This window comes from Schistocerca cancellata, chromosome 10 (assembly GCF_023864275.1).
Source record: "Schistocerca cancellata isolate TAMUIC-IGC-003103 chromosome 10, iqSchCanc2.1, whole genome shotgun sequence".
Classification (NCBI taxonomy): domain Eukaryota; kingdom Metazoa; phylum Arthropoda; class Insecta; order Orthoptera; family Acrididae; genus Schistocerca; species Schistocerca cancellata.
The window spans coordinates 215,054,371-215,079,922 of NC_064635.1; the positions used below are offsets into that span (position 1 = coordinate 215,054,371).

The window sequence follows — 25,552 nt, forward strand, 5'->3', positions numbered from 1 at the left end:
CCATGCTACTCTATTCTGTGCAAGCTCCTTCATCTCCCAGTACCTACTGCAGCCTACATCCTTCTGAATCTGCTTAGTGTATTCATCTCTTGGTCTCCCTCTACGATTTTTACCCTCCACGCTGCCCTCCAACACTAAATTCGTGATCCCTTAATGCCTCAGAACATGTCCTACCAACCGATCCCTTCTTCTAGTCATGTTGTGCCACAAACTCCTCATCTCCGCCATTGTATTCAATACCTCCTCATTAGTTATGTGATCTACCCATCTAATCTTCAGCATTCTTCTGCAGCACCACATTTCGAAAGCTTCTATTCTCTTCTTGTCCAAACTATTTACTGTCCATGTTTCACTTCCATGCATAGGTACACTCCATACAAATACTTTCAGAAACGACTTCCTGACAATTAAATCTATATTCGATGTTAACAAATTTCTCTTCTTAAGAAACGCTTTCCTCGCCATTGCCAGTCTACATTTTATATCTTCTCTACTTCGACCATCATCAGTTACTTTGCTCCCCAAATAGCAAAACTCCTTTACTACTTTAAGTGTCTCATTTTCTAATCTAATTCCCTCAGCATCACCCGACTACATTCCATTATCCTCGTTTTACTTTTGTTGATGTTCATCTTATACTTCTTTTCAGTAGTTGCAGGGGCAACAGTCTGGATGATTGACTGATCTGGCCTTGTAACACTAACCAAAACAGCCTTGCTGTGCTGGTACTGCGAATGGCCGAAAGCAAGGAGAAACTACGGCCGTAATTTTTCCCGAGGGCATGCAGCTTTACTGGCGTGGAGAGCTGCATCAAACCAGTCTGAGGACTGAAGATCACAACAACAACAACAACATCTTATACCCTGCTTTCAAGACACTGTCCATTCCGTTCAACTGCTGTTCCAAGTCCTTTGCTGTCTCTGACAGAATTATAATGTCATCGGCGAACCTCAAAGTTTTTATTTCTTCTCCATGGATTTTAATACCTACTCTGAACCTTTCTTTTGTTTCCTTTACTGCTTGCTCAATATACAGATTGATTAACATCGGGGAGAGGCTACAACCCTGTCTCACTCCCTTCCCAGCCACTACTTCACTTTCATGTCCCTCGACTCTTATAACTTCCAGTCAGCATTGTCAAAAGCTTTCTCTAAGTCTACAAATGCTAGAAGTATAGGCTTGCCAGTCAGCATTGTCAAAAGCTTTCTCTAAGTCTACAAATGCTAGAAGTATAGGCTTGCCTTTCCTTAATCTACGGTATTGCCTGACGTGTTCCAACATTTCTACGGAATCCAAACTGATCTGCCCCGAGGTCGGCTTTTACCGGTTTTTGCATTCGTCTGTAAAGAATTCGCGTTAGTATTTTGCAGGTGTGACTTATTAAACTGATAGTTCGGTAATTTTCACTCCTGTCAACACCTGCTTGCTTTGGGATTGGAATTATTATAGTCTTCTTTAAGTCTGAGGGGATTTCGCCTGTCTCATACATCTTCCTCACCAGATGGTAGAGTTTTGTCAGGACTGGCTCTCCCACTGCTATCAGTAGTTCTAATGGAATGTTGTCTACTGCCGGGGCCTTGTTTCGACTTAGGTCTTTCAGTGCTCTGTCAAACTCTTCACGCAGTATCGTATCTCCCATTTCATCTTCATCTACATCCTCTTCCATTTCCATAATATTGTCCTCAAGAACATCGCCCCTGTATAGACCCTCTATATACTCCTTCCACCTTTCTGCTTACCCTTCTTTGCAATAAGCGATGTAATCGCTAGAATGTTGAATGCAAGCATGTAAACCTGAATGACTTGTGTTGTGCAGCTGCTGGATTTCAATTTGTGGGACGCAGTTGAATGCCTGTTGCACTTGGTCTGTCAGTATAGGGATTGTTAATGCTGTTTGTGGATGGCGTTGGGGCTGTCGTCCGATTATGTGCGATATTTACTCAATGGGGGCCAGATACGGTGTTGAAGTAGGCCGAGGCTCAACAGTGGTATAGGGCCGAGCGTTATCTAGATGGAAGACACCTGCTTACGAATCGCAGCACAGCAGGTGGAACTGCCAAACTAACCTACAGATTTGCAGTCAGAGTGCACTGGGTAACTGCGAGAGTAGTGCTGCTGTCACACGAAACCACACCCCAGGGGCGGGTCCAGTGCGTCTAGTCCGCAGGCGGCTCGGCTGCCGGCTCCCAGCTGGCCTCCTCCTAACGTGCGGCCATCACACGACAGACCGCCACCCTGGCCTCCAGTGGCGGTGCTCTGGGGCCGGTGGGGTGCGCGTGGCTGGGAGCCGCCCCTCCAGTCAGCAGCTGGCCGTCTCTCCGTAGTTTCGTCTTCTTGCTACCGTATGTTGTTCTCGTTACTGCCGCTGCCGGCGTTCGTGAACATTCCTGCTAAAGGTTTCTCCAATTCCACAGAAGGAACATCCAGCTTCTCGTAGCCCTGTTACACAACCTCGTTCGAAGTCAGTGAAGTGTTGGTAATGACGTCTTTGTAGCCTTAAAGGCATACTTGACCAACAACAGCTCATCACGTCAAGTTTCAAAGGTAACTAACGGTCACGACCGTTGCAGCGTGTATTTAAAGCAAACCCGATTCACACCCTCTTACTGACGCCACTATAGTGCGCGTCATTTACGACGGCAGCCGAGTTTAGGTTCGTTCTGCGCATCTGACGTTACAAAACACAGTCAGCCGATGAACAGAGAACGACGTTGCCAGAGCTCGACTGCAGTGCAGAACACGGACGAGTGTCTTCAGTTTTAGAAACGTTCAGTCATAAACACAGTAATTGAACAAAAGCAATGTCTAGATAGCAGATGTTCTTTTATAGAATGTTTGGAAAAAGCATTCTTTATACCAATTTCTTCATATTCTATTAATTAAATAAACCAAAGAACCAATAAGCCTCCTAATTCAGGCGATAGCAAGGAAAGGTGTTTGTATCATTCTCACGAACCTCTTTTTCACAATAAAGAACAGCGGTAATTGTTTATTTCCTAATTCGTAGTCCTACCGACAGTGTTTGTCGGTATTTTGCGTGATTTTATACTTCTCCAGTGTTCAGTCGAATGACGAGCTGCGGTAGCATAAAGGTTGAGGTGTTTGACTGCTAAGTGCAACGTTCAGAGTACAAACCTTGTTTGGTGCTTATTATTTTCTTTATTTAAAAACAATATCGAAGTGTCTTACGTCATGAATTTTATTCGTTTGAATGTAATTTTTTGAAATTTCTAGTGCTTTGTCTCTTCATTATAATCGTAATAAGTTTTCAGTTTTTCTAATTTTGTTCTCCAATATTACTTTTCACACCAATTAAAAACAATGAAAAGGCACACGTACAATATTCATGTTATCTGTTTTGTTTGTATATCTTCTCTTCCGCATTCGCTGTTTTACTATTCATATTGAGATATATCCTTTTCCGACAGTATTAAAAATATTATTTAAAGCAGAATTTCGGCTCGTACGTTGCCGAGCTACTTGATTGTCTGACGCAATTCTTTGCTTCACTGCTTTGGCAACATCATATTCAATGTTTTCGTCAACCTAAGTTTTGGCAAGTATTTGCTGTCCGTTGTGACAAACACAAATTGTTTGCGCACTGCGCCTCACTGACAATATATTTAATTTCTATATTTTATTACAATTCAGTTTTGTGTACTTCGCCAACTTTGTTTTAATCAGAACGTTTTAGAAAAAAGCGAAATGACTCTGGTATAAATAAAAGTTTTATTACAGTCGCGAAAGACGTAATATTTCTCAATATTGCATACGACACCTATCTGGTACTTAAATTAAATGAGATATTGTTATACAGTAAATTTTAAATGAAATTTAGGTATCTTGTCCACATTTCATTCTCAACACTGTGGCAACTAAAATCGACCACACGGAAAGATACGCTATGGACTTTTACCTCTGCAAACTCTACAAAATTTCGTGCAATGGTTTACTACATCTAATGCTGCACAATAACTGCGTTGAACATCGAAACAAAATTAAGTCATGTATGGGAGGAATGTATCAGTCAAGAAGATGTGTAAAAATTAAATTTTTGGGCCAAATAGTTTTTGTGAAATCGAATGATAAGTGTGTCAAAGCAGTCGGAACGCCATGTGTCTGCATAGGCGAACAGCGCAATGATGACAAAATGCGGGGAGCACGTCTCTGCAGCAGCGTAACGGTTAATGCGGCCGTAGTGGCTTTACTCCATAAACTGCGCGCTCCCCCCTAAACGTAAGTTTGCGAACTATACAGGGTGATTCAAAAAGAATACCACAACTTTAAAAATGTGCATTTAATGAAAGAAACATAATATAACCTTCTGTTATACATCATTACAAAGAGTATTTAAAAAGGTTTTTTTTCACTCAAAAACAAGTTCAGAGATGTTCAATATGGCCCCCTCCAGACACTCGAGCAATATCAACCCGATACTCCAACTCGTTCCACACTCTCTGTAGCATATCAGGCGTAACAGTTTGGATAGCTGCTGTTATTTCTCGTTTCAAATCATCAATGGTGGCTGGGACAGGTGGCCGAAACACCATATCCTTAACATACCCCCATAAGAAAAAATCGCAGGGGGTAAGATTAGGACTTCTTGGAGGCCAGTGATGAAGTGCTCTGTCACGGGCTGCCTGGCGGCCGATCCATCGCCTCGGGTAGTTGACGTTCAGGTAGTTACAGACAGATAAGTGCCAATGTTGTGGCGGTCCATCCTGCTGAAATATGAATTGTTGTGCTTCTTGTTCGAGCTGAGGGAACAGCCAATTCTCTAACATCTCCAGATACTGTAGTCCAGTTACAGTAGCACCTTCGAAAAAAAGGGGACCAAAAACCTTATTGGCTGAAATGGCACAGAAAACGTTCACCTTAGGCGAGTCACGTTCATACTGAGTTGTTTCCCGCAGATTCTCAGTGCCCCATATACAGACATTGTGACGGTTGACTTTCCCATTAGTGTGGAAAGTTGCTTCATCACTAAACACAATCTTTGAAACGAAAGATTCATCTGTTTCCATTTGAGCAAGGATAAAATCACAGAAATCGATTCTTTTAATCTTATCAGCTGCAGACAGTGCTTGAACCAATTTCAGACGATAAGGTTTCATAACTAACCTTTTTCGTAGGACTCTCCATACAGTTGATTGTGGAATTTGCAGCTCTCTGCTAGCTCTGCAAGTCGATTTTCCTGGGCTGCGAACAAATGCTTGCTGGATGCGTGCTGCATTTTCATCACTCGTTCTCGGCCGTGCAGAACTTTTCCCTTTGCACAAACACCCATTCTCTGTAAACTGTTTATACCAACGTTTAATACACCACCTATCAGGAGGTTTAACACCATACTTCGTTCGAAATGCACGCTGAACAACTGTCGTCGATTCACTTCTGCCGTACTCAATAACACAAAAAGCTTTCTGTTGAGTGGTCGCCATCTTAGCATCAACTGACGCTGACGCCTAGTCAACAGCGCCTCAAGCGAACAAATGTACAACTAAATGAAACTTTATAGCTCCCTTAATTCGCCGACAGATAGTGCTTAGCTCTGCCTTTTGTCGTTGCAGAGTTTTACATTCATAAAGTTCTGGTATTCTTTTTGAATCACCCTGTACTATACTATGGCGCTGCCCCTCTTGGTGCGTGCGTTGTTTGCAACTGGCAACGCAGCAATCTCCCGCATCTGGGCGGGCGTGCGCGAGCCCCCAAGATAAAAGAATTGAACTATAGCATCTATCGTATGCGACCGGTGCGAGTGTCGAATGAAGATCATCTTTCAGCTGTACATACACGTCAACCATCTTTCGTTTATGCCGCGCAACTTCCGCTTGGTGTTGCAATCCCGCCCCCCTGACACAGGGCATCCGAATCCTCGTCTCCTTCATCTCCAAGAACCTTCTTAAGAATGCCTACTGTCTTTCCGCGCTTTGAGGGCTTTTATCTTGTCATTTAGCTTCACACGTCACTTGCTTCAGAACGTATGTTTTCGCACAGAACATCAAATTTCTCTTCGAAGTGTTGTCTTTTCTGACTGGAAGCTTGTTGCTCGCAAAGTTGCGTGTCTTTGGGTGGAGTGTCTGTCAGAAATTACTGAACTTGTTTGCTGTATTTTTTTCCTTGGTCACGGTTTCTCAAATGGCTTGACATCTTTAAGCGCTGGGAAGCCGCCAGTTGGTCACATTTTGATGTTTAATTTAACAGGGGCTCGTGGAGGTATGTTCCATTTATGCAATTAATTGAAGAAAGTTTGTTTAATGCCATACACGTTTCGCTTCTTTTATTTGGGAAGCACCTTCAGTGGCGATTTCCACCGCCGTTAACTCGTGCGTGTGGTTCTGGAGATGTATTCGTTAGTTTCCATGCGCCATTGGATTTCTGGCGTTCTTTCACCTACATTTGCCACATCGCATATATCACTCCCACTTTCCGTTTTTTTGATCAACATATGTTGATGGAAATAACGAATACATCTCCAGGACTACACGCATGAGTTAACAGCGCTGGTAATCGCCACTGAAGATGCTTCCCAAATAAAACACGCGAAACGCTTATGGCAATAAACAAACTGTCTTGAGTTGGTTGCATAGACGGAACGTACTTCCACGAAATTAAAGCAACTAAGGAAAGACGGAAAGCACAAAAAATGACGGTTAACAGGTGTTATTACTGACAGCATAGGTCTACCATGTGTTCTCGAGCAGTTGAAGACCAGCTTCAGCAGTTAAACCACATCCAACAACATTAGAATCGGTCTGTTACGTAAGAAGTAAGAAGATTACAACGCCCCTATTTTATAGGGGACTTATCTCTCTCTTTGAATCCAGCCTACGTATTTCTAGGCATAATTGTGTTTAGTAGTGTAGTTTTCACGATCCCTGGGATGTTGGCGATTATAATCAGTTGGTTGTTTTCTGTCATCCATACGTCATCGCATGCAGAGGTTACAAACCTCTTAACGGGACCATAAACAGTTCTGTCTAAACGCTGTAATTTGTGGCAATAGTGATCTGGAAAAGACTAAAGTGTGACGTAATTTTTCTTGCAAAAATATATGATACATCAATGTGTGAATAGGAAATATGTTGGTCATTTAGTACCAAGCAACGATGGTCTTCGGAGCAGGGAACATGTGATACAAAATGTTGCATGTATTTCAAGAAGCTGGTTTGTTCGTTCATACTGAAGGATGGGCACTACATTTTCTTCCAAAAAGACCGTCTCTGATAGAATGGGGCTGTAAATTAATTCCACGCAATATGAAAAATGGACACGCCATTTTCAATTGCAAAAAGAGTTAAAGCCATAGTGATAAGTGATCCTGTTTCAGCAGATGACACCCGCGCTATATGACGTAATCCCCTTCGAGTGACTATTCTGACAGGCCTATGGACTGTGGTTATTCCAGTTTCACCAACGTTCCAGGTCTCATGAGGGATCCGTTTCAGTTTCTGAATATTTTGCAGTACCTCTTACCACGTTTTTCTAGGACTGTTAATATCTTTGCTCACTTCCGTACGGGCACCCTATAACCTTCTATTTTTCGAATAAAGTTGTACAGTACACACGCAGCCGTCACAGTCATTGTATGGTTATTGGAATCTCCCTGAAGGATTCTTCTAAATATTCGAAATTCTCAGTCTCGGTTCTAGTTTCTTTAAAAGTTCACAGAAGGTGTACTGCGTCATCCTAAAATATTCATAAAACTTAGTCTAATCATCTATGAGATGAGAAAATAATGTTCGAAACTCTCCCTGTACTGGTCTTGTTTTCCAAGCACTGTGGATCCATAATTTTCTTCTTCTTGTTTGCCTTCGTTGTTGTTCCTCTTCGTCTGAAGCAAGTGCTATAAGTCGTAATTAACTATTACGAAAAGTAGTGAACATGTTCTACAGGTTTCATAAACAGAAACACTGATCACTGCAAGGGACAACAGAGACACGGCCGGCCATGTGTGCGGCCCCTGCACGAGCGGACCGCAGCACGGCCGCAGCACGTCCCTGACACGGCCCTGAACGTGTGGTGTGCTGTCCCGCCCGACTAACTTACTCGTGAGCGACAGGCCTGTTACGTTCCCTCAGTCGACACATTGTCTGCCCCCCACGTGCCTATTGTTAACAGTTTGTGAAACTATGTTATTGAGAATTTGTCACAAAATGTAAGAAATGTCCATTACCATAGCTTTACAACAGTAATCGTGGTATAAACATATGATTTTTACAGGTGAAAACCTGCTAATGCATGCTTTCTCCAACTGATCTTTATCACAGAATTAAGGGAAATCCTGGACTTACAGCAGTATTACCCTTCAAATAGCTTTCATTTCGATGATTTAGAAATACCACACTACCACCAAAAAAATCAGTACAAGTAGACTAAGCATGTTGGCCTACTTGTTATCTAAAATTTATTCCAACTGTAGGCGTATGTCAGGAAACTTGCATAATTAACCATTGACTTACTTTAAAATGTTCCTACATCTTAAAAGAGTAAATGCTTCAACACAAAAGCTCACACACAACATCAAGATTAAGAGAAAAGTACCACAAAGGAAATGGGGACAAAAGCAATTACCTGAAAACAAAAATTAACATTTTTTATTTTTTAAGTACGCAGTAAAATTTATCTCTGAGGTGTCAAACATCTTTAAACTTTTTATTCAGTTTCTTCTTAACCACGTTTATTCCTTTATTATAGGCAGGGTGCTTTCAATCTCCGACATACTTGTAAAATCACGCCCCGCGGCCAACCGTGTAGTTTGAACGTCCTGACGCAAACAGTTCAATAACTGTCACCCTGTACGATCCTCTCTGGGTGTTTGTGAAAACGGAATTGTTTTTACAGTCATGACAGTCGGTGTGAAAACGGAATTGTTTTTACAGCCATGACAGTCGGTTTCAGGTGTTCCACACATGTTTGCAGAATGTAACCAACTACGTGTGCGAATGCTTGTCTGTCATTACTTGCACCAGCCACTTCACCACCAGCTGCGCTATTAGCAAGCACCCTGTGTAAATCATCTTCATCCACTGTGCAGTCGTCTTTTGTCGAATGAGGAAAGCTGTCTTTTGAGTTCCCAGATATTGCGTAATGGCATGCTTCTATCATCTTCACAATTAGTACGTAATGAATTTGCAGGTAGGGACATGTTTTCGGTTATAAGTATTTTCAGTGCTGCTTTGAACTGAAAGCCGGTCGGATTGATGTTGGAAACACCATGTTGCCTCGCACAACAAAAAACTTTGTCCAGCGGGTTTTGATTGATGGTCCTCGTGCTTAAAAATTTGAGGTACTTTTTTAATCTGTTGAAAATCAGCATCAGTGATCTTATTGTAGTTTGACAACCACTTATGAAACTGATCATTTTTGTCTTATCTCTCCCTGTTCCTAGCTCCAATACTTTCCAATTTTCCATTTCTGTTAATACACTGTAGCATTTTTCAGTACGTGGAGACTCAAAGAGAGGGCAATAATATTGCCATCTTTTGGACGATAATAGGCGCTCTTCAGTGAATCGAGCAGGCAGGCTACCTTTTTAAGAAATTGTAAAGTATAGATTGCTTCTGCAGGTAATATTTTAAATGCTAAATAGTTCTCAATAACTGCAACAACTGTATGAGGAAGCTGCGCTACAGTTACATTAACTTTCATTTTAGTAAAAGAATCCTTAAAGTCAGGATGACTCCTCTGCAATTTTGACACAGTATGAAACGTTTTGTACTGAGCCAGAAGAGAAGCCCTCTGAATAAATTCAAAACTGGCCTTTTATTTAAGACCTAGATCGTTTTTTATTTCCTAGTAGAGAATTTATGATATTCTTTAATAGTTGTGGGACATCATAAATCACTGCAGTAGGTTCGTCACTAACTAAAAAATGAAATGGACGGGATTTAGTAGATTCCTCACTGCAGAGTTCCTTCAGTGCTCTCTGTTTGGTTGCTCCCTGGTCACAAACTGCACAAACCACCTTCAGTATAACACAGGTAATGAGAGCTTTTAAACAGCACTTAAAATCGAGTGCTTAGTGAAATACTATGCAACAACCTATTTACAACTTTTATGTATGCCTCTGACCATGTATACCAATGCATGACCTGCATATACCATTGATCTCTCTAAATGTCGTATGTTCCGAAACTCTGTGGTATGCTGCTTGTTCGCATCTTAATACAAACCACTCTCCTAAGACATTTCATCAAACAACAAAGCATAATATTTATCATTGTTGCACGCTGCCTCAACTTCTGCTTTTATTGCATTCGTCACTGCAGGATTCAGTCCTAGCTCAAAATCTAGAACACAGATCTCAGTTGCTTCGCAGAAGGAATGGAAAAATGAACTGACAAATACCTGCATAGGCCGCTTGTGTAAGGACAGAGCAAATACTGTACCTTGTCCTCAGACGTCCATCCCCTAGCATTTGCTGGCTGTTAATGAAATCTCTGGCAACAGAATTTAAATTGTTTTCCATTAAAGAGGACGTTTGCTATCATACAAGTATTTGAGTGTTTTGGGTTCATTTTTCCCACAATGTAGCTTTGCTCTAAGTTGTGCTAGCCTTCTTAAAGTATTCCTATGAATCTTACACATTTCCGATTTTCGAATACTTAAGTCTGGTTTTGAAACTCCTGTACCAAAAACTCCACTTTCCTCATTAAAAGGCATTTCAGCTAAGTATGCATACTCCCGATCTGTAGATTAATCTTGAGGGGGGGACAAAAAATTTATGAAGGTGTATCATCCAAAGAATTACACTGTTGAGCACAGCTTGTGCTTGTTTAATTCACTGCTACGATTTTCTTGTATAAGCAGCTGCATAATCACTTGCCACAACACAGTTAGTGTTTGGTAATTCACTGACACTAGTTTCACCTGACCCATTTCTGATTTAGCAGCAAAATAATGCAGAAGTGACTCTTGAAGTTGTCTGGGAAACTTGTTGAACAGCTTGCTGTTAACTTCCTCTGTTTAACCTACGTAAAATCCAGATGAACAGCTCGGGAATTTACAGGAATATTTCAACGTCAGTTTCGTATGTGGGATATTCTGAAAAACATAAAATTCTTTATTGCATTCTCTAGAATAACTGTTATCTTACCATAGTATTAATAGTGAACATTTTCTCAACTGGAATTCCCTCCAGTTCCACGATAAAGCTTATGAAATTTTAAATACACAATCCTATTATAACGACGATGTAACGAAATATAACTCGCAGTATGAAGATATGAAGTGAGGAAAAGTCTACAAAAACGAACAAAACTCCAGAATTGTATGAATAACTACACAACTGAATCAGCCTCTATTGGATCACACTGCATGGGGTCCAATCAGCCAGTTACATGGTTTCATGACTCTTCCGGCGCCTCTAATGGTCTGGAGATGAACGTTTCGACGTGTTTCCCGTTTTCGCCTGGGACCGAACTCACGCGTTTGTGGAAAGGAAGGCGACGGTATTGGTCGGTGGCGTATTCTGTCTAGAGAAGCCAGATTAAATTGAGAAAATTGCCTGACGTAAGGATCTGTTGATCTGAAGACAGAGGGCGAGCACAGTAGAGCAAGTACAAACTTAGTAAACAGTAAAAATTATACCATTATTGGCAGTTACGGCTTTAACCAAATTTTTGTTACCTTTAACTTCTTTGGTAAAAGTCGTTGCATGTTGTAAACAACGAATGTGTAATTTTGCTTTTACCATATTATTTACTCAACTTATTCCTAACGTCATATCATAAATGATTCGTGTCACTGAGGATTCTCTCCACATAGGCATTGCTGCACGGAGCCGCCATTAGAATTCTGATACTTTTGTAAATCGATAAATAAATTAGTGATACGAATGGAATTCAAAAAATACCGAGCCAGTCATACATCAGTACAGAACAGCGAACGTGGAGCTGAAATACCGAACAGTTCGGTAAAAAAAACCGAGCACTTGGCAATCGAGAATCTAGCGGTGGTTTAAATAATACCAATTGGCCATGACCAATGTGCCCAGGTCTGCCCTACGTAGTAGATGATGATGTGGTGGTCCATGCTATACAGTCTTCTTACAGCTGTTGCTAAGGAAACAGCAATTGCTGAGGTAAAAAGAGTCATAGGGCTGTAGACAGGTACTAATTTAAACGTGACTGACTGCAAAACAAATGGCGACGAGTGAAGCCTTCAGTGACAACCTTCGCAGAATCTTATCGAGACACTATTCACAAAACGAAAAGTAGTTGTGGTCGTCTGTAACAGAGATTTCAGTGGCACGGAACATTGTGCACAGAGGCTCGTGGATGACGCAGGAACTGACACTGAACTTGGCAAAGCGAAGCAGAGTTGCTGAACTCCATTTTCAAATTTCGTTTAATTGCACGAGTGCTGAATCAGTTTAATTCTCGCATTACTGCAGAAATGAGCGGTACATACATTAGTGTCAAGGTTGTTTAGAAATCGCTGAAATCGCTAGAATTGGTCCCAGGGCCTAATGTACCCGTTCTCGAATTCTATGTAGAAAGTGCGACTGAGTTAGATCCTATTTCAACCACAGTAATCTATAGATGTCTTGAACAAAGTGCCGTTTTGAAGGAAAGGACAGCTCGTTACCGTAGACGTGAAGTATAGCAGAAGTTATCCAAAAAAGTAATATTGAATATCTTTTTCGGTTTTTCATCTATTTGTTGCGAAATCGTAAAACACTTTTGAGCTGAAACGTGAAACGAAATGAGCCTACGGCACTGCTGGCCGGGAGGCCCCACCGGGTGAAGTTGGGCAGCCGAGGGGCGACTCTTACTCGCATTCCCGCTCACGCTGCGGTGAGGTACGCATAGCAGATTGTCGCTGTTGCTACTGGAGATGCCTGGACGCGGAAGAGGACGCAAAGCTGCTGCCTTGGCGGAGTTGCTGCTCACGATAGAAGGACTTCCGGCAAGAAGAAGAGGAAGACAGCAGCGCAGTGCTTTCGCTGCCAAAAGCTTGGCCACGTCGCCAAGCACTGCAGCGGAGCAGTTGCGTGTTTGAAGTGTGCGCAAGCACACGAGACACGTGACTGCAAGAAGCAGAAGGACGCCCCCTGCACCTGCGTCAACTGCGGCGGCGCACACGCGGCCAACGCCCGTTCCTGCGCCTACAGAAGAAACTGGCGCAGAAGCAAGTGACCACCACACACGAAGAGGTGGTCACTTGCACAGAAGACGTCGTCAGCAGGCGCCTTAACGACGCCGTACAAGACGCCATGTCCGCCTTCAAATCCGCCATGGCGGAAGAGAGGGCGGCCATGCTGGCGGAACTGGGCGAGGGTCGGCGTCAGATTGCTGTGCTGACGCAGGAGCTTCGCTCAGCCAAAGCAGCTTCCGCCACAACAGTCGACACCGCCACCCAGGCGACTCCTCCACGCGTGGAGTTCGCGACGGTGGCCACGCAGACAGACGAGCCTGCCGAAGGGGAGGCCACACAGCAGAAGGAGGACACCGAAGCAGCAGCGCAGGAAGGGTGGGAAGAAGTCCCGTTCCTCCCGCTTCCAGATATGTACAGCGCAAGCGCTGTAACGCAGAAGATCGCTGCATCGCTTCGCGATGGCACGTACCCCCACCACGACAACCCATACCCGTTCGTTCCACCTAACCATGTTAAACCTCAACTCCCACATCGCCCACTAGGGTATCCAGAAGGCCTTCTTGGTCTTTCTAGGGAGGAGTTCAATCTGATTGACTCCTACCCTATCTTCACAGAGTGGCAAATGCGCTGTATCATCATCGCTCTGGTCAACGGAGAATACGATAAAGCGGGATGCATTTCGCACAATATCCCAACCGAGGAAGAGCCCTCAACAACAGCCAAGAAGAAGAAGAAAAATCGTCACACCGACAAGTACAGGAAATAAGTCACCGGCACTCCTTGCCAGTCCAGAAATACCTACCAGTACAGAAAGAAGATTCGTCAAGATTCCCAGGGGAGTAAAGGCCAACAGGCCACAAACTTCCAACCGAACCTCCTCACAGTGAGGAAGTCATAAAAGGAGCAGCAGCAGCGACTCTTACTGCAGCCGACGCCGCATCGGGAGACTCGCGTGCCCGTGACGAGGCTGCGATGGCGACGATGAGCACAGCAGGACACGACACGACACGACAGCCGGTCCACGAGCGGAGGAAAGAGGCAAGCGCGTTACCACCCAGCTAAGCAGGCGCACTGGCCCAACATAATGCGGTACCTCAAACAAAATGGATGTCTCCATGTAAACTGTGACTGATTCCAAAACATTGCTCGTGTAAACCACAACTCTCACATGCCATCCTAAAACCCATGGATCACGCCTCTCACGTAAATGCAGTATTTATCGACATTGGAAAAACTTTTGACACAGTACAACAACAACGCTTATTGGCGAATGTAATAGGGGTGTTAACGGAATTTACAGTGGATTGCGGATTTCTCGGTAGGGAGATATCTTATCTTCGATGTACGCTCATCGACAGATAATCACACAATTTCAAATGTGCTCGTCGGAAGTGTGTCAGGAGCCTTTCTGGCTATATATTAGTATATTAGCAGTAACCTTAGATAACTGCAAATGGTGTAGTTGTCTGTAAAGGATGTCACATGTAAGACAGTAACTTGTTGCAACATTCGACGGTAATGTTATTTGAATATCGTTATAATATGGGATGGAACAAGGAGGACATCAAAAACAGACTAGCACTGGCAAAAAGTGTATTCCTGGCCAAGAGACGTCTATTAGTATCAAACATAGCTTAAATTTGAGGAAGAAATATCTGATTATGTACGTGTGGAGCACAGCACCATATGGTAGTGAAACACTGGCTGCCGGAAAACTGGAACAGAAGAAACACGTAGCATTTGAGTTGTGGTGCTACAGGCGAATGTTGAAAGTGCAGAATCGGAGTGGAAAGGAGTGTGTGAAAGACACTTATAAGCTGAGAGGGGGAAAGGGCGTCTGTCAAGACATCAGGCAGCAACTTTCCCGGTACTAGATGGAGCTGTAGAGAGTAAAAATTGTAGGGGAAGACGTATATTGGAATACATCCAGCAAATAATTGAGGAAGTAGTTTGCAAGTGCTACTCCGAGCTGAAGAGGTTGGCACAGGGCAGGACGCTTCAAACCAGTCAGAAGACTGATGACTAAAAAACGAGCCACATGGATTAGCTTAGATTTTAAAGAACTTGGTGACATCAGAAAGGAACCTATTTTCATTTGACCAGCGTGGTGACCAATGTTATATCGGTCCAAGTCGCAATACAGATTGGTAGATTCAATAATGTTTTATTACAATAGACGCTACTACTATTGCTGTAGTCGGAATTGTCTAGCAATAATTCCAATTTATAATTAGTTACTGGGTGATAATATATCAAAAATGCATGAACCAGTCAACAGTTGAAAGGGTTTACGAAGCTGTTACGCAACACAGAAGTCAAAATTTTTGATAAACTATGGATTGTTGAGCTGAACACTATTACCTGTTGATTTTATTTTCTAGATGAATACTTATGAGCATTTTGAATAAAATTCTGGATCGAACTTTTTGTGACCACACACCGTCACTTAAGTAGTTTATTGCCTGTAATCCGCAAGGTTTACACAGGTTTCTCTCAGTGCAACGTCCTTTACATGGTACATCGCTCTGTAAACGTTACTATCCACTGCTCCACGACTGAGGTGGCGTCGTTTATAATAGCCGAAGCGAGTCTCTCTTCCGTTTTCGTCCTAGTGTATTTTGAGTGCTAGGAAAACTATGAAAATCCCTTAACATGCCCAAACAAATCAAGAACAGCACCAAATGACTATCTGATGTTGAGCATCTAATAGTTTTGTAATGGAGTTATTGATTTTGATGTAGTTCACGTAATATGTCTTATAGTTCTGTGGTCCATATCAGTTAATTTCCTACGTCTGCCAGAGTTATGATTGAGTTTCACTTTGCGTTAATTGCGCTGTCAGTGAATTTGGTTATTTTTAACTTCTTTGAATACTCAGAGAAATTAAAAAACTTTTAAGTCCTAAAGTAATGCCTGAAATGACCTCAAATCTTTTTTTGTTGCCTCTTCAGAGGGGCCTAAAATGTGTTGATTCAAGGCTCTGTGATCTTAATTAATAATCTGTTTTGGGGCACCTTTTGAGACATTTGGCGACCTAACATTTGTTGATATAATTTTTCATTTTGATTGTTTTACTGCTCTGAAAATACTTTTTAACACAGTTTTCTCCACTTTTCGCAGTACTGTTTCCATTGGTGCGGAGGATGACAAGAGTAATGATGACAGCAGCTGTTTGGTTACCAACATTTCCCTGGCTGCAGGAACAGGCAGCAGGGAACAATGCACGGCAAACGAGGAAGCATGTTGTGGAACTAAAAGTGGTATAATGCCTGTGCGGCACGGACGTAGCATCTGCAAGAAGACGTTTGCAGGGTTGCAGGAAATGAAGGAGCACACGCACGTGGACAGACGTGAACGCCTGCGTTCGTGCAGTGTGTGCAACAAAACATTCACAACAGGCGCCAATCTAAAGAGACACTTCAGAGTGCACACTGGTGAACGCCCATTCAGCTGTAGCGTTTGCAACAAGACGTTCATACAAAATGGAGATCTGAAGAAGCATTCGTGGTTGCACACTGGCGAACGCCCATTCAGCTGCGGGGTTTGCAACAAGGCATTCGTACAAAATAGTGACCTGAAAAAGCATTCACGGTTGCACACTGGTGAGCGGCCCTACAACTGTGAATTCTGTCATAAGAGATTCAGAAACATAAGCAACTTGAGGGAACATTCGCGAGTGCATACTGGTCTAAAACCATACAACTGCAACATTTGTCAAAAGAAATTCTCATATGAGAGCAACTTGAGAAAACACTTACTGCTTCACATGAGGAAATGCCCAAGTACTTGAGAAGTGTTTCCAGAGCCATTCACAACGAGCTGCAATGGGATAAGATGTCAGTTTCGCACACAAACACAAAGCACATCAGCACAGCCTATAAATATACTTTAAACTGGTGAACACACTTGTCGATGTGATAGTATCATAAGAAGTTCTAGAGCAGAAATAGCTTATCAGTGTATGAAATTTCACATCCGGTATGTTCATATGTCTACTTGTCCTGTGGGGTCATGAGAAATAGCGATAAAGTTTTGACTATCACATATAAAAATAAAGTTGTGGTGTTTGCATGTACTGCTGTTGTTCAGAACGGTTATAGCCTTTTCTTTACAATATTCCAAATTTGTTACTGACTTTGTAATATTAGATATCTGATTTTACTCCAGCATGAGACGTGAACTCGGATATTGAAGTAAATGAAATATCAAAGTTTAGCTCCAAATTACTACTGACACTACACTTCCAAACAAAACAGTTCAACAAATCCAGAAGCCATTTGTTCTAAACAACCAAAACGTGGCCCACATATGAGAAGGCCAGCTAGCAAGCAAGCAAATGAGAGATATCTACATAAATAACATTATGACTTGAGCATATGAGACAACTACATAAGTACCATTTCTTGTATGTTTGGTTGTAGGCAGGTTGAGATGATTACCATAGTTCCTCATTCTATCTTCAAGACACACATACCAAATAGGTCCACTGTATATGACTGAATGCTACATATTAACTGTAGGACCTTGTAGCAGCTGAAAGGAACCTATGACCAAATGCTCAGACCTTGCAAGTGGGCTGTGGTCACTGCGCGATATGCGTCCAGAAGACAGAACCATGCAATAAAACCCAACACGTTGATATGTCTAGTGTAAAATCAAAAATGTATAGCTCTTAACTGAGAGAAGTACACTAAGACCTATTAATTAAGTGACGTAGTCTCTTCTACTACAATTTAAGAATGTGGGGTTTGCTTATCTGATGCAACAACATTTGTCCATCACTTTCAACTGAAGTACCAGTAGCACATATTGATGTTGCGGTGTCACTATCTTAGCATTAGCAGTTCAGTTTAAAATTGTGCTTGATGTTTTGATATAAGAGTGGTGCGAAGATTTTGTAGAAATGAGCTTTCCACTTTAGGTGATAATGACACGTGTATGAAGAGGTTGTGCAAATCTGTATCACTGTGCGTCTTGTTGGAAAAGAGATTTCATTATGTCTCAGAATAGTTGAGTCATATATAATTTTCACAGTGATCAGCTACTGATAACTAACTCATTGTTTTGGTCATTTTGCAGCATTTCATGTTACTTATATAATTACTAAAATGAGCTAATTTTTGACAGAAGTGTGTGTGTGTGTGTGTGTGTGTGTGTGTGTGTGTTTGTGTGTGTGTGTGTGTGTGTCTTCAAATAGTACCATTAAAATTCGTTTCCCCTAAGGTCATCAGCACTTAGACTAATCCTTATTCATGGTTACTGTTAAGTCAGTTTTGAAATTTCAGCCTTTGCTGCAGCAAAATGTACAAATGCTTGTGGTACTTTTGGATATCTCTAGCTAAAATACGTAACAAAGTTTATTTTCTGCGTGAAACGGCTGTAACATGTGTCTTTCACCAAAATGAAATAAACAAATAATTTCAAAAAAATCGAAGGAATTACTTAAAATTTATCATACTAGCTGTCATCAATTAGGTGCGAACAGGTGGCAGTTCAGTTTTTTAGTATGACCTAATCATCCATACAATTGAGGTGCGCATGTGCTTTGTTCAGAATTAAGCATAGAAAGTAGAAGGAAATCCATGTGAAGTAATTCATATTTCTGTGGTTATTATGAGGTTTAACGTATGTTTACACCCATATAACTTGTACATAACTGTGCTACACACATATCCATTATTGGAAAGCCAATGTTTATTTGTTAGAAAGTACATTAAACAAATGGCTTCCATAATTGGCGTGCATTGTGGAACACATTAACGAAATCTCCTCGTTTCTCTCTAAATCGTTTCTTGGTCATTAGCTCCTCGTGTATTGTGATTCTCAATCCACCTGTGCTGTGAAGCCGCTGTGAAAATATGATGGGCTTGAGATAAATCCAGAGAAAAAAATCATGTGCTGGAAGATCAGATGACATCACTGACCATGGGATGCACCAAATCTTGAGAGTAATCTATAATTTATCCATTTTATTGGTTGTTGAGCTACGTGGCTTTTAAGAAATACAGCAACCTGCCACATTTTTATGTATTTTTATTTAAATCAACGCGTTTCGCACTTTCACCCATTCTCAGTTGGCACATTACATATTTCAGTATTCAGTTAGTACATCGTAAGTTGGATGCTGCAGTTGACCTGTGCAAAAGAACGATTCTCTTTAGCGACAGCTACTTCGCGAGTTGTATATGTACGATATTTTACTCGTTAGATATACTTCCTTGCTAGTCTGCTTCTTCTTTCGGTTTTCGCTTTTGTGATCGTTGCACAAACACTTTTTCATTTATAAGTTGCACAAAAACAGTGCAGTATCCACCATACTGTCGACTGAAATCTTTGTTTACATCGGAAAATTATGTCTGTGTTCAAGGACGCGTTTTACTGACAAGTTCTGGCAGCACAGTTTGTAGCTTAAGATTTTCCGTGACTAAAAAACTGAAATTGCGTAGTATGAATGTAGTGAGTGCTGTGTATGCTAATTTAATAAGTGCAGTAGCGAATGATTAATTATGCAAACTGAATATTACAAAACTAATATAGTACATTTTGTATAAAAAAATTGATACTGCAAATTGAACTCACAGTTGGAGTGACATTTATGAAGAATAAAGACGGAGCAAATGAATTACATGACGGATAACTACTGTATGCATTGGAGGCGCTCACTGGATGCAACACCACAAATACATGGTGATGGCACAACAGAGGAAATTGAGGACCTTGCAAAAGAAATGAATAAAGTGCAGTAGAAAATCATCTGCACTTTTGAACACCAGACAGTCGATGGTTTACATTTGCTGGATGTGTCCATAAGTGGCTCCAGCAACAGATGTAAATTTCAAGTATACTGGAAGCCAATGTACACAGATGCCACAATCAATAAAGCTTCATGTGACCTAGATAAGCACGAATTGTCTCCATACAGAGCGATGATAACAGAAATCGGAAGACGCAAAGGTCCTGTGATGAATAACTGAATGATAAATACTCTGCGGAGCACAAGCGAGCACTAGCGAACGCAAACTGAACGCGACCGATTACAGATCGCCCGCGTTCACCTACCGTTTGCTGCAGAGGGAGTTCACGTTCGCTGATTCTCTTTCACTGATGCTCATTCGCCCGTGTTCTCTCCGGTGTAACGCGAAGCGGCTCGCACTTCCGACTGCAGGCAGCAGCTGCAGGCGTTCCGCCGGCCGTATTAACCACCGCGACCGCTGCGTGAACTCCTCTCGGACCAAACGTCATTTGTTTTGGCCTTGACGGAGTTCATCGGAGCTGCCAGTGCTTAGAGGCTATCTGTCGAAATTTTACATTTACATCCATACTCTGCAAACCACTGTGGAGTGTATAACAGAGGGTACTTTGCATTTTAGCAGGTGCTAGGGCATCTTGCCGTTCCATTCACGTACGGGGTTTAAACGCCTCTGTGCGCCCTGTAATTAATCTAATCTTGTGGGAGCGATATGCAGAGGGTTGTAGTATATTCGTAGATTCTTGAAACTTTCTCGAGATGGTTTGCGTTTGTGTTCAAGTTTCATCAGCATCTCCGAGACATACTGCTATTACTCAAAGATATTTGTGTTCATTCGTGATGTCCTTATTCGTACAAACTGAGTACCCACCATTAGCCCTATTTAGCCTGGTTCCATCCAGCTAAGCAGTATTTTAGAATGGGCCATATGAGTGTTTTTTAAGCAATCTCCTTTGCAAACTGACTGCATATCGCTAATATTTATCAATCGCAATCTGTCACCTCCTTTATGTATGGCTGAGGCAATATGATCATTGCATTTCATATACCTAAATAATTATTGTTACAACCAATCAGTTGTAAGAGTTGGCCGATTCCAGCTGTTTTCTAAGGTGCAGAATTTCTAAACATTTAAAGCAAGGTGCTAATCTTTGTACCACTCTGAAATGATATCAAGATGTCACTGAATGTTTGTAGGCTCTTTCAGACAGTACATCATTACAGATAACCGCGTGATTTGTGAAGTATCTGAAGTCACTGCTAATACTGTCTGCAGAGTCATTACTATACAACAAGAACAATAAGGGACCGAACACATTTTTGTGGGGCACACCTGAAGTTACATCTTAATCTGTCGATAACTTTCCATCCGAGATAAAATGCAGTTTGTCCTTCCTAGCAACGGGTCCTCACTCATAAATTTCACCTCTTACCCCATACATCGTCCTTTTGATAATGAGTGTAGATGTGGAACTAATTCAAATGTTTCTCGGAAGTCAAGGAATACTGCATCTTCCTCTCTGCGTTGTTTCATTTCTTCCAGGGAATCGTAAGACATAAAGGCGACTTGGATTTCATGCTGGGTTCCATGCTGGCTGGCGTGGAAGTCATTCTGTTCGGGATGCCTCATTATCTTTGAATTCATAATATGTTCTAAAAGTCTACAACAAATAGATTTCAAGAGTATTGCACGGTAGTTTGGATCACTTTTACTACCCTTTGTCGTAGAGAGGTGTGACCTTTTCTTTCCTTTCAACGGCTGGGCACAGTTTTCTGTTCAAGGGACCTAAAGTTAAAGTATGGGCTAACTCATCAGCAAATTCGGTATAAATCAGATAGGGTTTCCATCAGGACATGGGGCTCTGTCCAGTCTTAACACTATCAGCACTTTCTCAATGTCACTGACACCAATATTTATATCACTCGCATTTGAAGTGGTGAGAGAGTTAGTCTGGGGAAATACTACTGGATTTTCCTTCGTAAAGGAACATTTGAAAAAGGACTTCAGCATTTGTGCTTCTGTTTTGGGATACTTTATATTAGTTCCCATCTTGCCTACGAGTGTGTTCCCTAGCTTTGGCACCTCTAGCAATGTTTTCGTATGACCTGAATTTTCTCATAGTTTTTTGTTTCCATAGTCGCCGTCTTTCCGATGTCCGTTCAGTGTATTCATTTGTTCTAACGCAGGTTTCGCAGCCTTCACATCGTCCTAGCGTATTGCTACTAACTTCTCCTTCGCCGGTACCAGCGGCTTGTATAGAATTAACGGTGTGCTGGCCTTTTTAGGTTTCCGTAACTAAACTGGCAGAAAATAACACTTACAGCATCCATCACTTTGTTGTCTGTCCGCCTGTTAAGACTCCTTAGGACGGCTAGACGTTTGAAGTTGAAATTTATATCAAGTACCGGTACTAAGGACTACTCTAGCCCGCCCGGTTGGCCGAGCGGTCTAACGCACGGCTTTCCAGAGCGGGAAGGAGCGGCTGGTCCCCGGCACGAATCCGCCCGGCGGGCTCAGCTACACTATGTCGGCGAGTTCTCCACGTACGCGTACACCACCATTACTCTACCTCGCAAACATAGGGGTTACACTAGTCTGGTGTGCGACGTTCCCTGGGGGATTCACCGGGGGCCGAACCGCACAATAACCCTGGGTTCGGTGTGGGGCGGCGGAGGGGTGAAGTGGACTGCGGTAGCCGTCGTGGGGTTGCGGACCACTGCGGCTGCGGCGGGGAAGGAGCCTCTCCGTCGTTTCTAGGTCACCGGTTAACATACAACATACGACAAACATACAAGGACTACTCTCCTTCGTGGTGTAGAAAATTTAAGCATCTACGAGTGTAATCCCAAAAGTAAGGTCCCTATTTTTTATAAGTGCATAGACCTGTTTGTTTCTACAATGATTTACATCAGTTTACAGATTGAACATTTAGCTATTTTTCGATATAATCACCATTTCTGTCGATACATTTTTGTAGACGCTGTGGCAGTTTTTGTATGCCCATGTCATACCAGCTCGCCGCCGTGCTGTTCAGTAAGTTATGAACCTCTTCTTTCACCTCGTCGTCGGAGCTGAATCACTTTCCGGCCAAATGTTCTTTTAACCTAGGGAACAGGTGATAGTCACTGGGCGCCAAGTCAGGACTATAGGGTGGGTGGGTGACTATGTTCCACTGAAACTGTTGCAGGAGAGCAACGGTTTGCCGAGCGATGTGTGGGCGAGCGTTGTCACGGACAATGTGTACGCCCTTGCTCAATATTCCTCTTCTCCAGTTCTGAATTGCCAGTTTGAGTTTTTTCAGTGTCTCGCAGTACCTGTCAGCGTTAATTGTGGTCCCAGCGATTCAGCGCCGACGACGAGGTGAAAGAAGAAGTTCATAACTTTCTGAACAGCATGGCGGCGAGCTGGTATGACATGGGCATACAAAAACTGCCACAGCGTCTACAAAAATGCATTGACAGAAATTTTGATTATGTCGAAGAATAGCTAAATGTTCCAGGTGTAAACTGATGTAAATCATTGTAGAAACAAACAGGTCTATGTACTTGTAAAAAAATAGGAATCGTTACTTTTGGGATTACCCTCGTAAGTCAGTGGAATCACAAGTAATTTACGTTCCATATATTGATGCTCGCAAATTCACCAATCAAAACCTGTATAAACCGACAGAAAAAATGCCAAAACCAAGAAAAAATTAATGAAGAGTAATGCAATTTCGGGAATACATTCGTCTAGGTGATCTGTTTAAGTGATTAAGGTTGCTAGTTCACAAGCTGATGTAAGCGCGAGAAGAACCGTTGCAAATGCGAAATACTGGCAGATTACGACCAGTGGAACCGCGAAGCGCAAATCGCCGAAGTGGCGTCAAATCGAAAGATTCGCACCCGGCAAACGGTCTACCCGCCGGGAGGCCCCAGTCGCACGACATTTTTTACCAGTGTAGCGGCCAGAATGTGGAATGCAAGCATGTAAACGCGCACAAGACTTCCACGCTTGTTGTGCATAGTCGGTCAATACAGGGACAGTTAACGCTGGTTATGGTCGAGGCTTAAGTGGTCGTCGAAAAGTGTCCCGTAAGTGCTCGACTGGAGGCGGATCTGGTGATCGAGCAGACCGAGGCAACGTGTCGACGCTGTGTACAACGTGTCGGATTAGAACAGCGCTGCGTGGGCGAGCGTTAATCTGTTGGAAAACACGCATTGGAACGCTGTTCGTGAATGACAGCACAAGAAGTCAAATCGTCAGACTGAATTGCAGCCGGGTGCGTGGGATAACCAGGGGAGGCGCACCCCAGGTACAGGGCCACTTTGTCTGGCACACAGACAGGTTGCGCGCACGCACTCACCTGGTCTCTTACTGATCAACACGCGGGGGCGCCACTGGCAGTGGCGCAGAACGGAAAACACAGCATACATCCACTCTGTTCTCCAATGAGTTCTCCCGTGACACCACTCAAGTCGCAAACGGCTGTGGTTTGGGGTAAGTGGAATACACCTCTTCACAGCTGACCTCTTTGCCCTCTACCAGGCTGTTCTTTACATCTGCCGCCACCGACATTCTGCTTATGTCATCTGCTCCGATAGCCTGAGCGCCATCCAGAGCCTCAGTGACCCGTATCCGGTTCACCCTTTCGTGCACCGGATCCAACGCTCTCTTCAGCAGCTGGTGGACGTCGGTTCTCCGGTTAGCTTTATGTGGGTTCCTGGCCATGTCGGTATCCCTGGGAACGAAGCTGCAGATGCAGCGGCCAAGGCTGCGGTCCTCCAGCCTCGGACAGCTTCTTGTTGTGTCCCTTCGTCAGATTGTAGCAGGGTCATTTGTCGGCGCATTTTATCGCTGTGGCATGCCGATTGGGCTGCACTTACAGACAACAAGCTTCGGGCCTCGAAACCTCTTCCCGTGGCTTGGACGTCATCCTCCCGCCCTTCTCGGCGGGAGGAGGTCGTTTTGGCCCGGTTACGAATTGGACACTGCCGGTTCAGCCATCGCCATCTGCTGACGGCTGCGCCGGCGCCGTTCTGCCCATGTGGGCAATTGCTGACGGTCCGCCACATTTTAACGTCCTGCCCGGATTTTAACACACTGCGTCTTGATCTTGGCCTGCCCTGTAGTCTAGATGCCATTTTAGCGGATGACCCACGAGCAGCTGCTCGCGTTCTTCATTTTATCAACTTGACCAACCTCTCTAAGGACCTTTGATTATGCTGTTTTTTTAATCCTATGCCTGTCAGTCTGTCTTTTATCGTGTTTTCCCTTTTAGTTGCTGTTTTAAACTTGTGCCTGGTGGTGCATTCCTAACGTAGTCTGGGCGCTAATGACCATTGAAGTTTTGCGCCCTAAAAAAAAAAAAAAAAAAAAAAAAAAAACCTATAGATCGTCTGGCTCGGAGGTGTCACTGAAGTAACCGATTTGCAAGAATTCGTTGTGTCACTGTTGTGCCAGCTGCTGCTCGAATTGTCGCTGCAGACGCAGTGTGATGTTTCACGCCGTACACTAAACACGACGGTCTTCCTTCTCAGCAGTGCCACGTGGTCGTCCGGAATCGTGTCTTGCTGTGGCCGTACGTTCTCGTGACACAATCGTGTACAGCGGCTACATTCCCGCCAAGTCTTTCTGCAATATTGCGGAAGGAACGTGCGGCTTCTCGTAGCCCTATTGCACGACATTGTTCAGACTTCGTGAGCTGTTGACTGCCTCTTTGTCGC

General features: G+C 43.0%; 1 protein-coding gene across 4 annotated transcripts in view; it reads left to right on the forward strand.

The window, feature by feature from the left end:
- Positions 1-18,454, forward strand: part of LOC126106799 (gastrula zinc finger protein XlCGF17.1-like) — a 154,690-nt gene extending 136,236 nt beyond the window's left edge. For 2 of the 4 annotated variants that reach the window (XM_049913188.1, XM_049913189.1), the window contains exon 6: positions 16,219-18,454. In XM_049913188.1, the coding sequence (XP_049769145.1) occupies positions 16,219-16,888 (670 nt within the window). In that variant the 3' untranslated portion in view covers positions 16,889-18,454. The remainder of the gene's footprint in view (positions 1-16,218) is intronic. The other 2 variants (XM_049913187.1, XM_049913190.1) reach the window with 2 other exon arrangements.
- The last annotated feature ends 7,098 nt before the right edge of the window (positions 18,455-25,552 follow it).